At 40.5% G+C, this 15,608-nt stretch overlaps 1 protein-coding gene across 2 annotated transcripts in view; it reads right to left on the bottom strand.

The window, feature by feature from the left end:
* Positions 1-2,256: 2,256 nt before the first annotated feature.
* Positions 2,257-15,608, bottom strand: part of LOC106078093 (insulin-like growth factor-binding protein complex acid labile subunit) — a 55,237-nt gene continuing 41,885 nt past the window's right edge. For both annotated transcript variants that reach the window (XM_056010190.1, XM_056010191.1), the window contains exon 2: positions 2,257-4,661. In XM_056010190.1, coding sequence (XP_055866165.1) covers positions 2,880-4,649 — 1,770 coding nt within the window. In that variant the 5' untranslated portion in view covers positions 4,650-4,661 and the 3' untranslated portion in view covers positions 2,257-2,879. The remainder of the gene's footprint in view (positions 4,662-15,608) is intronic.

Below are 15,608 nucleotides of genomic sequence, written 5' to 3'. Positions count from 1 at the left end.
TTTTTTTTTTACAAATCAAATACCTGCTCTTTCAAAATATATTTGTCTGTTTTATAAAGTGTAGATTAATATGCTAATATGTTAACCTGCTTAGTGACTACTTTTTAGAAAATACGATATGATGGGTTTACCTCCCCTGTTTTATTAATAGCTACAAATCAAATCGCGATTAGTAACAACCCTTATCTTAATGCATGCGTCTGATAATCTGGGCGTGGTCGGCCAGTTGATCTATTTCCTGTCTCCAGCTCGGCATATCTACAACAGGTCCTTTTTTTTTCTGCTTATATAGATCTATAGATTATATTTGTTTATCATGTTCTGATCATGGCCATGGCTATCGCTAAGGGAGCCGAACATACTATTCAAGCACGTAGCTATGACTCTCATATTGGTGACTATGCTGTCCTAGTATTTGCTATCACTCTCGTGTCTCTACTTGATGTATATTATGAGAAGCCCTCGCCTGGAAACCCCTCAAGTAAATGGAAGAAAGGACTGACCCATGAAATGCGTGGCGAAGAGTTTTGGGTGCAGATGCCAGGCAGCTGTGCAGAAGTGGAAAAAGATGGAGAGACTCTCGCCCAGAACCGAGACGCCTGGAGGAAGCTGAATGGTGGGTGAAGCCCCAAGATGGTACGAGACCAATCGTTATGAAAGGCATCTACACTGACCTTCAACGTTACGACATGTGGGCTGTTTAGACCAATAGCTCGTTTTCACGTCACTGCACTACGACGTGGCAACGAGCTATTGTTCTAAACTGCCCACAGGTTGTGACGTTGCAGGTCAGTGTTGAGGCCATCTAGGACGAATGGTCTTGGCTGGGTCCACAGGCAGAGATGATGATAAGAAGTTATGCAGGCTGATATGTAATCAATTAATTTTTTTAACATTTGTTTCATAATTGTACATAATGGAAGAAAGTCATGACTTGGAAATAAATTAATTTATTCAACATATCAAAATCATATTTAAAAAAAAAACATGAAAAAGATGCATAAAACAACAATATTTACATCATAATTTAAGCAGTATTAACATGACATGTAATCATGTCCGGCTAAAGCAAGCAGTGTCCCACCGAGTAATCACACACAGTGTCATTTGAAAGCAAGGGGAAATAATGCAGTTAACAGACAAAAGGGGCATCACTTTCAACGATTGTTTCTCTTGAAAAGTAGAAAGCCGTGTATATTTTTAAAGGGGGTTGGGAGGTAGAAAAAAATGTTATCACCTAAAAACTTGCGAGTTTTATGTGGAAAACCTAAACAGGTAAAATCTATACTATAAACACTAGCTTTTTACTCACTCAAAGTCGGATGCAGAAACAGTGCACACAGCAGAGAATTATCCATGCATAAGATCACTGGGCAGACGTCTTATTTTCAAGAAGTCATGCTCATTGTTTATTTAAGTGAATGTCACTATTTATAGCAGTCACGGTCAGCTTAGAGCCAATGGTGAAATGGCAGTAACAGTAATTGCTGCATCCCTCGATCCGAGACCCCAAAGTGTGGTGGACTCCAGGTGGACGTGTTAACCTAACGCTCAAAGTTGTTCTTTGATCCATTTACTTTAATTTAAACACAATTCAAAGCTTGTATAAAAATGTTGGCCTAGGTCCGCAAGGCTCTTTGCCTTTGGAGTGATAGTGCTTACAGTACATCATAATAAAATGCGCTTCTATCAAGTGACTGTACGTGGCGACACACTGTGGAGGTTTCTAGTTCATTCACGAAATTAAAGAGAGAAAAAAAAAAGAAAAGGGGGCGGGGGGGGGGCGTGAAATGGCCGAGATGAGAAGTGAAAAAAAGGGGCGGGGAAGGATCTAGCGTAATTATCTCGCAGGTTTTAAAGTGGGTAACATTTGGAGTCAGTGCGACATCTCTCACCTATATACAGAATTTTACTAATGCATTTGATATATCATACCAACATATTACTGCATGGGGGGGGGGGGAGTGATAAGGATAATTGCCACTTTATGTATGCTTATATATATATGATTCTAAAAAATAAAAAAAAAGAATATTTAAAAGAAATCGTTTTAAACTATTTTAAAAAAATGGTGACAATAATGCCTGAAGATTTTTGAAAATTGGGTGTTTAAGACACATTGAAGGTGCCTTACGATAGACACGATTTATGGTCTCCTGCTAGCCCCCTCACGTCTGACTTAATTTGAATTATGCAGCAAAATGACATTCTACTAGCAAAAATAAATGAATGATATCATGAGGGGGGGGGGGGGGGGGAAATACAACCTTAATATAGATGTCAAAGGTGGACACCACCTAAGCTACAATAATGAAGCAAATAGAGAGTTAACTATCTGGTTTCTACCGCCAACACACATGGCTTCTTGGAATATGCAGCTAAAAGACCCTTTTCCCTTTTTATAGTTTTACAATAAAAAAAAAATTTTTAAATGACGTCACTGGAGGATACAACCTTGAAATAAGAAGACGTCACAGGTGGACACCACCCAGGCATAAAATAATGAAAGAAAATAGTGATGAAACCCCCATCTGGTTTGCCAGCAATGGATATGTCGAAACATGGCAAAGCCGCAAAATTATGTGTTTTTTTTTTTACAGTAAAAATGTGGACAGATGAAAATGTGCGTGTGGACTTGTGGTAAACAGCAAAATCTTTGGTATTACACTCAAAGAAATGTACCAGGAGGTAGGGAAGCATTCAGGAATAGCTCATTATGCTATAGGGAAGGGTAATATAAAAACAAGAACAGAGACAAAGAGAAAGTGGATGCAATAAAAATACATCAACAAGCAACGAAATAAATTAAGTTTCAAGTTCAACAAAAAACAGAAAATCAACAAATCAACAACGTGAGAAATAATTTAAGAACAAAATTGTCACTTGAGACATCTGAGCGGTGCGGCTAATAACAAAAGAGTGAAAACTGTGTGAAACAAGGAGGTCCTCAAGGGACGGGCAGAGTTCCTCACGCCATCATAGGGCGCTGTAGTTTGGTGCAAATTGCTCGGGGGAGGCTGCTGAGTCCGGACGTGCACGCACTGGGAGACGTTGACCTCCGTGGACAAGAACACTGGACTAACGCAAACGAAGTAGTCCGCATTGGGGGCCAGGTCCCGAATGGTCACCTGCGTGACGTAAGGCCGGAGGGTGGCGTCGTAGGCCGGCACCCAGCAGGAGGAGCCCGTTGTGATGCAGGCTACAGAGAGGGTCCAGTACAGCTGCGACCCCTCCGTGTAGGGCCAGGTCACTGTGACAGAGTCGGACGTCGGCTGCAGCATGGTGCTGTTGGTCTCTATAAATATCTTGTCCGCGACATCATCGAACACAAAGCCTACAAGCTTCCTCATCGGATTGCAGACCAGGTACAGTTTTCTTAATCCCACGGGTCCGGAGATCGAATCCGCGGACAGCGTTGTGAATTTATTCCCAGACAGGTTGAGCTCTTCCAATTTCTCCAAGTCTTTGAAAGAATCTTGTTCAATACCGGAAATCACATTCGCCGCCATGTTACATAGCCTCAATCTACGCATGCCCCGGAACATACCCGGATGAACGGAAGTCAACTGATTAGAATGTAAATCCAAACTCAACAGCGTCTCCCGGAAGCTGTCAAAGGCGCCGGTGCTGACGTCGTCAATTCTGTTGCGCGAAAGGTCCAGCTCCGATATACGCCTTGCGCCGTCGAACATTTCCCTGCTGACTTCCGTCAGGTTGTTGCCATGGAGATGAAGTGTCTCTAAATAGAGATTTCTGAAAGACTGACCGCCGATATGGCGGATGCTGTTAAAACTGAGATCAATCCGCTTCAAATTAAGGATATTCGGGAACACATGGGACGGAATGGAGGTGATCTTGTTGCCAGAGAGAGACACCAAGTTCAAAGAAGAGTAGAAGTCATTGCCGAACATAAACAGCACATTATCAATCTCATTGTCCTGTAGAAGAAGCTCTTCAAGATTGGCCAGACTTTTAAAAGCATCAACAGAGGAAATTTCCGATATGGAATTTCCCGATAAAGATAACCTCTTCAAGGATATTAAGCCCGAGAAAGTATTACGGGAAATTGATTTGAGCAAATTTCGACTAAGATTTAGCCTTTGCAGACGACCAAGGCCTATGAACGACCATGGCAGAAGTTCAATGATGGCATTTCGCTGGAGGTGCAGCTTTTCTAAGGACGAGAGGTTCTGGAAAACGCTTGGAGGAAGCGTGGTTATGTCGTTCCCACAAAGGTGAAGCTCTTTCAGGCTTGTCAGCCCGTAAAAGGATGTATTGCTAAGGGTGGACACCTTGTTTCCTCGGAGATTCAGCTCCTCGAGTTTGCCGAGGCCAGTGAAGACGCCCTCGACGAGTTCCTTGATGTGATTGGAGGCGAGGTTGAGAATCTCCAGCTGCGGGAGGGTGCGGAAAGCTTCGCGGTCGAGGCGGGTGATTCGATTGAAGCTCAGGTCCAGCAGCACGGCAGTGGACGGCACCGCCCTGATGACTCCCGCCAGTTGGTCGTCGCCGATATCAGAGGACTGGCAGTAGACGTAGTACTCTGAGCTGCACTGGCACACGCTCGGACATTTGCTGACCGGAAGTGCACTAGCCATGTGTACCAAAAGTATGCAGAGTATCGAGGGGACTGTGCAGACGAGATTCATTTTCCATTGTTTCTGGAAAGAAAGAAAAAAATAAATAATTGAAACCCATGACACAACATTTATAGCGTAACAAAGACTAAGCCAAAGTCCGAATTCGACAGACAGAGGGAAATCACTTTTTGTTGCCTTATATGTAAATATGTACGCATTAGTCAAAAAATCCAGATTTGTATCCAAAGGATAATTTGAGCCTATCAATATCACACGCTAAGGGGATTAGATGATAAATTATCCTATTAATTCTTATCTTATTAATTACAGACCTTCCTTCAAAGCAGAAGATGGATGGATGCATTAAAGATATAGGGGAAAAAATGGCGCGTTAGACATTTCTGGAACCAAAAAAAAAAAGACAACAAATCGTCCAAATTTTCTGTAAAAGGAATCTAAAACCTGCAGAAAATATTTGGTGAAATTGAGAACGATGTGGAAAGGCGAATGAAAGATGTTGAGAACCTCTGAGCTAGAAGGTGAGGATTTACGATATCAGAAGACATGCGATAAATCTTTTTTTTCTTAAGCAGAAGTAAAACTAAGTTGTTTCCCTTGGATTTACTTGAGCTGATCACTCGCAAGGAACTAGGGTAATCTAAGTACAAACACCATTTTAGACACGTTTATAACAGCTGTATGTGTGTGTGTGTGTGTGTATTTAGTGCGAGCCTGTGTGTGTGGATGTGTGGCGAGAGTGTGGTAAACTATGGCGGAAAGGATAAATGACTGCCTGGTCGTGTAGTATGCGTTCTCAAGTCCCTTTTCGATGATCCACGGTTCGAACTCTGCTCTCCTCCATCCTGCGTTGTCCTGCTGGAGGTTTGAGCTAGGATATAATTATTTAAAATTATGATCCGAAACATGTAAAACAAACCAAATAATAGTATTTTTTATACATATATCAAGTTTCAGCTTGATACGAGAGTAGGAAATTATGTAAATATCGTCCCATCAGACAGACAGCTGTAAAAACTCAATTTAAAAGTTATTTGTACAATAAATGTGGTCGTTGTCAGATTGCATTTTTAGCGACATCAACTAAAAGAAAATAAAAATATATGTCACTATTTCGGTGTCCCAGGTTTTGGCTTAAACTAGCGTATCGATGACATTTGTAGCAATGTTTTGTTCAAGCATTGCATTTCAAAAAAGAAGGTATCGCGCTGCTGAGTGGCTGCTGGAACAGAGACTTAGTGCTCTCACGAGCTTGTGCAAACACTGTGCGGGAGGAACGGGACAGCCTGGCTATCTCACAGTAAGAGTTGAACAAAAGTTCTATAATCACGTGTAATGTCGTTTCCTAAATAATTTTATATCAATATGTATTGGCGTCAAAGCGTTTAAGAAATGAACGGTCGCAAAGACTTCATAAAATCTACAGCACTTAATAAAGTCAAAGCTCTTAAACAGATGGAACGGCTTACCTACTCTGTGGTCATCTCTGCATCTAACTTCTTTATCCCCCCCCCCCCTCCGTTTCATTACAGGACAGGAACACGAAGGACAGTAACTTAAAGAGTGAAAACTCATACACTAAGACACCTGAACGCTCCAACATAATCATGAGAACGAGGAAGAAGATACACTATGACACACACACACACACAAACTCCCAAACTTCACATTCAGAGCTTACGTTATACATTTTGTGTGGATGAACTTACAACCATGTTGTTAATCTAGTCAGGTTGTTGTCGTCAACGGTTCTGTCTCTGTCTTGTGAACAGCTCGTTATCCCAAACTTTGAATCTGTCAAACCCAAGCCTCAAATCTAAACACAAACCCGTTTGCAAAGAAACATGGTTTCTCTTCCTCATAGCCTTTTTATATTGAACATAATTCACGCCCTAGGCCAACGGTTCTCAACCTTTTTAGCTTGGCGACCCCTTTTTATACCCCCCCCCCACTCTACCGCGACCCCCCCACACACACACACACATACAGCAATAGAAGAATAGACAAACACAATCCATATTTTCGATGGTCTAAGGCGAATCGTCAATCGCCCTCCAAGGGGGTCGCGACCCACAGGTTGAGAACCCCTGCCCTATACCATCATTTGAACTCCGATAATGATTCCAAAGCCATAATCAAGTTCCTGTCTACTTCAGCACCCACCCACTCCATGCGACGTGCCCTCCCGGATGGAGTCTTACTAACTCTTCGCTACTTCAATCTATTTTGGAGGAAGCTACAAATCTCTTTAAGTATACTTATAATGTTAAGGCGGCCGCATTTCAAAGATCCGTTAAATCTTCACCGCGGAGGATGTTTGCCTGGCAAGTCAACACTATGCTACATTCATAACGAATTGAGAGATTGCTATAGGAGCATGATCCAACATTTATTCACGCCTCGGATATCCATCCTTCAAACTTACACCTGATCAAAGCAGGCGTCACGACGGTTCTCGCACTATTTTCATTAGCTGCGCGCAATAATCCATGGATAGTTTCTGGACACTAAAAGACAAATGTGCGCCCCTTGACAAAAATTCAAAAGAAAGGGATGAAACTCTAAGCAGTTGATACGCCTAAACATAGGGGATTACGTCCCCTTGATCTGCCCTGGCGCGTGAGTCAAGATGGCTGCTGGAATTGGAAGAAAGTCACGTCCCGGATATGCAAAAAGCAAAAAACAAAATGTAGGAGACGGTCACCGGCGTACTTGAAAGGACACGAAAAAGACTTGTTCAACGTGGGAAACAAATATTGACCTTCTCCTCCTTCGCGCTTTACGGAGTGGGGTCCATTGACTAGGCGGGGGGGGGGGGGGGTTGGAGGAGACGAAACTTACGCGAGGTCAATACCAGACAATGTGGGCGGCATCTTTTTAACCGGCATTTTGATGTATCAGTTCAAGATCGAGCTAAACCTAATACTGTATTGAAAGACACCAAGCGACATTAGTGGCCTATTCAAATCTTCACAAGCAACATTTTTTTCCCCTCTCCGTGGTGATAGAGGCAGAGTTCTCACTTCACATGGTCAACAATTGGAAAAGAACTCTGTGATTACATTATAACAGTGTTTCCCCAAACCGTGTTCCGCGGAACCCTGGTGTTCCGCGAGGCCTGATTATGTGTTCCACGAACTACTGGAATAGTCAACTAGTAGGCTACCACGTGAAATAATCTCTGTAAAATAAAATAAGCCAAATGTTCCGCTAAATAGCCTACTCAACATACATATACAACATGCTTCACTACATTCAAGAAGAATATTAAGATCTATCTGATAAAATTTGTTTATATAAGTTTCTTCAATATAGCTCTAATGATTATGTTTTTAGTGTTATCACAACGCCTTGAGCCTACATCATATTTGTTAACAGCGCTCTACAAATTAAATTATTATTAATGTGCAAAGTGTTTCGTTAGAAAAAAAGGTTTGGAAATACTGCATTATAAAAATAGAACTTGCTTCAGTGTTTATTAGTCTTTGTGCTTCACGTGGTCAATTGGGTACCTCTTTCAGCGCGAACCATACAGTGTAAGATGGCATAGGTTGCACACCCATGTTTTATGTTCGCACAAATTCATCAAAACACTTCGTTTCCGAAGGTTACATCTCTCGACTTTTCTGTTAATTTAAACTTTAAATTTAGTGGGGGTAGTTTCTGACCATAGATTTTATGACAGTGACACCCAGACTACGGTATGCGGGACAAAATATAGAAATGCTGTCTAAAACTAGATCTAGATCAGGGGTTCTCAACCTGTGGGTCGCAACGCCTTGGGGGTCGATTGACGACTTGCCAGGGGTCGCCAAAGACCTTCGAAAAAATGGATTGGTTTTGTCTATTCTTCTATTGCTGTGTGTATTTGCGGGGGAGAGGGGGGGTCGCGGCAGAGTGGGGGGATTGTAAAAAGGGGTCGCCGAGCATAAAAGGTTGAGAACCGCTGATCTAGATCTAGATCTTGAGCTGTAGAGTTTAAATCTTGAAACTATGTTTTCTAAGAGTTTTTCAATGAATATAAATAATGAACTAGTGTTGATTGGCTTCAAACGTACTGATTCAGTTTTTTTAAGAGTCTAGGATAGAATTAGATTTACTAAATTTACGGCCTCTTCGGGTCTCTTTTCGCGGCCATTGATAATCTCATGCATAGAAATTCAGAGTATATAATTTATAGATATGTGTGCATAACCTTCTTTCGTAACTTCAATTTTAGAAATTTAATCAAATTAAGACGTGGCATATATATATATATATTATACTCTGGCAATACCTTTAACATGTGTAAGGGTATGAATGATCATAAGGTAGACAATACACAAACTTTAATCAATCGAAATATAGTTTGCTTAATTAGCATAAAAAAAATATATTAAACTCAACAAGGTCGTGCTAGATAGTTATAAATAATACATCGCATTCCCTTCAATGTCACTACGTTGCGATTTTAATAATTGTCGGCATAAGAAAAAAAACTGTAATTCTTTCAATAGAGATGAACTCGGCATGAGGCCCAAGACTTTTTGTCTTCCCTGTTATGTACAAGATTGTGGTAGCGGCACTCGGAGCGGGTCAAAAGGCAAAGCGAGGGTGCTAATAGTATCTGTGCATTGGTTTCGATGGCAGGATAAGGGAAATGGTTGCGCCCCGGTGCATTAATTATCCCCAATTTGCTGGGTGTCAGGTTACCGCAGAGCACAATTTAATTGTCATAGGTCCACGTGTGTGGTGCCACGTACAGAATGGCGTAGATCAGTGTTTCTCAAGTTTTTAGTTGTGACCACGGAAGATTTGTCGACCGTCTTTCTCCATTCCTCTCTGACATTTGCCTTGGATAGAACCTCTTTCAATGACAGGCCCGTCCATTCTTTTATGTTGTCTTCCCATCGCTTTCTCAGTCTGCCTCTTCTTCTTTTTCCTGGTACTGTTCCCTGTAGGAAGGTCTTTGCGAGCCCCGAAGACCTTGTAATATAACCATAGAGTTTTACTTTACGTTTGTTTACGATAGCTATCAGGTCATCGTGGGGTCCAATCGCTGTAGTAACCCTGTCTCTTAGTCTCTTCCTTTGTGATGCGGTCTTTAAATGTCATACCTGGGATCCTTCTGTGGATTCTCAATTTCATTGCTAGGATCCTCCTCTCTAGCTCTGCAATGCAGTCAGCGTCCAAGACTCGCAAGCATATAACAATGTGGCCATGACCAGGGAACGTATCAGACTGATTTTGGTGTCGATGGCTCTGCTTTTGTCTTACCTTTGCGGACTGTTCAATTCGAGCCAGTAGTTCAGGTTTGGTTCCTTCATCTGAGACGATAGCTTCGATCCATTTGAAACAACTGACGTTTGCCATTTTTTCACCAGCAACGCTGATACCCTTTTAAAGCCCTGTTGGCTATTGGTCATAATTTGGGGGGGGGGGGGGGGAAGGGTGGGGGGTATCCTTAAAATTTAAAAAAAAAAGCGATTTTTTCTCCACTCCTCCCCCCCTTTTTTTTGCATGTCGGCACGTCGCTCTTCGGAAAGGGAACGCCGCTCTACAGATTGAGACACACTAGAGTAGATCCTTGTGTGGGGGAAAAGGGAGAGAAATCAGGAGGAAAGTTCGACGCTGACACTCATGGATGCACCCAATTTTCTTATCTTTGCATACAAATCACAACTATTTATGATTTAGTTGGGGGGTAAGAAGAGGGAAGAGGGGTGTGTGTGTGGGGGGGGGGGGTAATTGCTGACGAATGTATGAAGTGAAGAAAGGTGTGGAGGGAGTGGGGAGTGTAGATGTAAATGTTGGCGTCGACACATGAGATCTACGATCAGAAGTAGGACACCGTCAACCCCAGAGTAATTTTATGTTTTTCTTTTAGTAGCTACTTAATCCCAACCGCAGTTATGGTTCTTGATAAGGGGAGGCGATAACGTTGTATAAATCAAGAAGAGAAGGGGGGCAAAACAAAAAAAAAAGCGGGGGGGGGGAGTGTAGGGGACTTAATAAGAATCACGCGTTTAGTGATCATTTCCCCACCCCCATCCCCGGGCTGGTCTTAGAACAACTAAGTTTGAAGTACTATTAAAAGCGTCATTAAACGGCAATAAAAAAGTCCCGGGTGTTTTAGAATGGACGCGAAATGTGAGGGGCCTGACAGTATGTATGTATTTGTGTGTGTGTGTGTGTGTGCGTGCGTGTGTGGTTTGGGTCAGAAGGGGGGAATTAAATGGGGAGTTTAGGGTTTCCCTATTTACAACAATAACACTCCAAACTTGAAGACAACAAAATAATTCCTAATGTGAATTATTAAGAGAAAACTAGAGAGAGAGAGAGAGAGAGAGAGAGGGGGGTGGGGTGGAAAACAGAAAGAGAGAAAAGAGAAAAATAGAGATAAAAGAGAAACATAGAGAAAATGAAGAAAGATAAAAGAGGCTGAGAGTGTGAATAGAAGAGGGTTAGAAAACGAAACGAGGGAAGAAAGAAAAAAAAGAAATATGGAAGAGAAAAGTAGAGAAGCAACAAAAAAGAGAAAAAGATAGAAGATAAAAAAGATAGAAGAAAAAAGAGACAATAGAAAAAAAAAAGGTAGAAAAATAGCGAGAAAGAGACAACAGAACAAGCCAAATAATTAAAAAAATACTTTTAAAACAAGGCTTATCAAAGGGGAAGAACTCTATATTTATAACCATATCTCTTAATAATGTAAGATTTATTGCCCTTAATAACAATATTTTTTTTTTCTATTCATACTTTGTAAATAATTGTGCCCAAAGTCTCAACTTGATCCTATAATGGGAAGTGGGAAAAATGACGCGTACAAAAAATGTTACCAGAAAGACAGAGTGAATTGTTATAGGCTTTGTAAAAAGAGAAAAGAAACAGAGAAAGAGTAAACGAGAAAATAAAAGAGAGAGAGAGGATAAAGAATGAAAAGAGAAAAAGAATCAGAAATAGCCAAAAAAAAAAAACAGGGGGCGAGAAGAAAAGAGATAAGAAAAAGAACGAAGAGAAAAAGAGAAGAGATCAAGAAAGAAGAGACCAGAGAAAGAGACGAAAAAGAAAAATAGAAACAAAAGAGAGAATAGAAAAAAAAAGACAAACATTGTAAGTTAATGATATTGTCCAATAATAATTTGGGGGCGGGGGGGGGGGGCGGGGGGGGGGAGGATGTCAACTAACAATCAGGTTCTTGTTGCAGTGATACACAGAAGTAGACCTAGTTGTCCAGTCTTATGTACCATGACATCTAACGTTACAGAAATCCTAAAGAGATTTAAAAAAATGAAAAAAAAATTAACGTCATTTTTTTCACCTCTAGACTTCATGGTAGTCACGTTTCGTCTTCAGCCAATCCTCTTTACCAATCTTGTGCGGGGGATTATGGTCCAGGAATTTATTACGCAGAACACAAACGAGCGATAGGAGACTAAGGCCTGCCACTACAATAGCGGTTTGGTCAAGTTTAAAATTTCATATACCATTAAACCTAAGTCAGCCCTACCCGACGTGAATACTGAAGCTACTCGCCCTGTTCGACGTGACCGAACACTTGATAGATAGGATGACATTTTACTGTTTAATCTTCTCTATCTCCATTGGGTCCGCACGTTTTATGGTTCTGTCTCCAAACCGTAAGGCCAGAGTTTCCCAGCTTGAGGCCACCCGCTCCTAATGTGACCTGTTGTTAAATTAGTAAATAGTACCAGTAGTACAATTACTCGCGTTGGGGTCTAGTAGACAGGAAAAAAGAGACATTTTGAAATAGTTAATGGGATAGTAAATGTTATTGTTTTGTCAGGCCCGTCTCGTTAGTGTAACCCAGTAACCCACATTGCTGACATGTCGAAAGAATGTGCTAATTAACAGATAGAGGGGATAATAAAATTCCTTTTTAGGCCTATATATATATAGACGATCTAACATGGATAAAGTTAGCATTTAAACAGACAAATAAGTTTTTGTTAGTCTCTACTAGCCTACTACAGCAGTTATAGCAATGCAAAATGTTTAGGAACCAGTGTAAAACATAATAGTCTGGAATATTAAAATACTTCTATAGTAAATTAAGCGATAAAAATAATTGATGCATTTTTTGGGTTTACACCCGAGTCTCTGTAACCTCCCCTCCCACCCTCCCCCCCCCCCCCAACAGTTGAGATTGAGATTGTCGTAAAATATTTGAAAGTAAGAGACTTGATCGGTGCATCGTTAAAATATTACCGCGAAGTTTATTTCTAATCAATAATAAATGGTATTTTAAAGCCATTTACTGTCAAACCAAATGTCATTGAACGAAAGGAAGTTATTGACGGAATTGAGACAAGGAAGAACTAACTAGCCTTTATTTCTTTCATAACTGCAAACTAGTGCGAATCAGGCAAAGTCTCGTTAACACTTTATAAAAAAGTTCTATGTTATTCGATTTCTACCCATATGAATCTAATTCTAATCAACACAAAAGTTATAAATATGTATCTTTTTGTTTCGTTACTTTACGATGTAACATCAAACATTGGAAGTTGAGTGTCATACTTTTTGACATTACCCTGCCTAGTGGCTAATCGTTTCTTTGTGTAAGCGTCCTTAGAAACAACTCTTTTCCCTTCCGCCCAATACAAATGAATAAATCACCGTTATGTTAAATCTTACTTTAAAATGGAGATTTTCTTTTAAGCATACATACGATTAACTTGGAGTCAGTGGAGTAGCTAGTGTGGGCCCCGGGGGGAGGAGGTCCAAATTCAAAAGTCCCCCCAATCGAATGTCCTAATTATTTTTTTTTACATCAAATTATGTCGAATTTCAAAATGCAGGGCCCCTAAAAAGGTCACGCCCCAGGGTCCCCAATCTTTAGCAACCCCACTGCTCAGAGTCCTAAGATCAATGTGAGAGTGTAGTATTCCACGTGGCTTCGCAGCCACGACCTACATATTTTGCCCCAACGGCCCAGACATAACCAAATATATAAATTTTAAAAAGTAGAGCTCCCCTTTCAGACCTTGCGATCTATGGGGCAGATTCGAACACGGGACCCCTCGGAAGCCAAGTGATTTACCAGTCTGCCGCCGCGTCTCTAATGTAAAAGCATGTTTCTGTAGCCCACGGTTAACGAGGGTAACATGTGGCAAGCACAACGACCAACCACTTTTACTTTTTCCAAACTAATGTCAGGTACTCATTAGAGCTGGGTGGACTCAGAAGCGCCCAAAGATTCCGTAATTAAAAATCCAAATTTTCACCAGGATTCGAACCCGGGACCCCCGATTCGAAAGCCAAGCGCTTTACAGCTCAGCCACCTACCTCCAATGTAGGCCTATATATCAGCATCAACTAAAATAAACTAAAGAGATAAACAATGTTTCAATAGTACATATTTTTAATCACGACATCAAAATTCCAGGTTCTCACAGTCACGTGAATACAACACCAGATAGAGGCGATAACTGTGATAGATATTTTAACTCTTTAAATGTCAGGAAACGTTTATGCTAATTACTTCCATTATCTAGAACGCAGCTGCGTTAAAAAAAAAATACAAAAGGACTGCCTACGTGCATGGTATCATGGCGACAATACAAATCAACCGTGTCTTGTGTGTGTCTTCTCTACAGGTCTGCGCTACTTCCCTTAAAGCACTGACATTAAATTACAAGGGGGGGGGGGAATGGGAAAAGGGGAGGTGTGTGAAATAGAGGCAAGAGAGAATTAATTTTCCTGGTGTTTTAGGACACTTGGTGGGGGGGGGGGGGGAATATTTCAATGAAAATTTCAAAAGTTGGGGGAGGGAAAAAAAATAATTGAAAGCTACATTTTTTTAAAATTAAAGCAAGATTAATAAATCATTCTCTTCCCCCCCCCCCCCCCCCCGCATATTTAAACAAAAATAAAGGAAGAAAAAAACAGTTAAAAAAAATTCTAGATTTATTTTTTTTAATCTTTTTTTTATTATTTGTTAATTGGCATTTCACGAAAGTTTTTGTTTAAAAAATCTGGCCAAACGACGTGTAGTCCAGCTTAGGATTTTAGCAGAAGACAAAATCAACCCAGCCTAAGTGAAAACAACTCGACCAGGCATGAATAACAAGAAAAACATACAAGGTACTTTAAAAAAAAAAGAAACAAAGCTTATACCAAGTGTAGCTGTATCCATTAGTTTGGATCCGTCATTAAATTAAGTTTGTAATAGATCTAGACCAACAACAATAAATCAGTGCGATTAGAAATATTTTTTTAATACATAGTTTTTGTTTTGTTTTGTTTTGATAAATTTAGCTTTCTCGATACGCTGTGATCCTATCACTTACCTGGACCAGTTGGGAAAATGGGGGGGGGGGGGGGGGGAGAAAGAAAGGGGTATCTGGGTGAATTTTACCGTAATCGTATTTAAAACATTTATAAAATAATAATAATAATAATAGGAGAACGAACTGAATTCGAACTCATGACTAAGCCTCCTCAAGCCGATAAACGACATTCTAACCACTCCGCTAGGAGGTGTGTTTAAAACAGAAGATTGCATCATTTACTTAAAAGCGGCGACTTATAAAGGGGACTAATTCAGCTTATACCACCACCTCAGTCAAGTACAATTCCTTTCCATGTTCAAGATACCAAACATAAAAATTAATTACCAATAGTTAAACAACGTATTAGTTTTATTGTTTTTATTGATTCTTGTTTTGCCAGGTAAAAGAAATAATTGTGGAAAATTTCAGCTTGGTCCAAGATTGGGTGTCGGAGAAATAACGTGTACAAACTTTTTACCAAACAGACAAACAGAGTGAGTTGATAAAAGGTTTGCAAAAAAGGTTTTTATTTTTGTTTTGAAAACAGCTGTTGACTAATCAATACCCAGTACCTCAGGTAGAGTTACATGTACGCAATTGATTAGGTCACTGTAAAACCAAATGTGATGCGGTAGTGTTACTCTTCGAGTCGATTTAAACTTATATAATATAACTTTGATAGTCCATACTTATACATTAGAGGCGCGGTGGCCAAGTGGTAAAGCACTTGACTACT

Source organism: Biomphalaria glabrata, chromosome 14 (genome assembly GCF_947242115.1).
Source record: "Biomphalaria glabrata chromosome 14, xgBioGlab47.1, whole genome shotgun sequence".
Classification (NCBI taxonomy): domain Eukaryota; kingdom Metazoa; phylum Mollusca; class Gastropoda; family Planorbidae; genus Biomphalaria; species Biomphalaria glabrata.
This window is presented reverse-complemented; position numbering and strand designations above follow the sequence as displayed.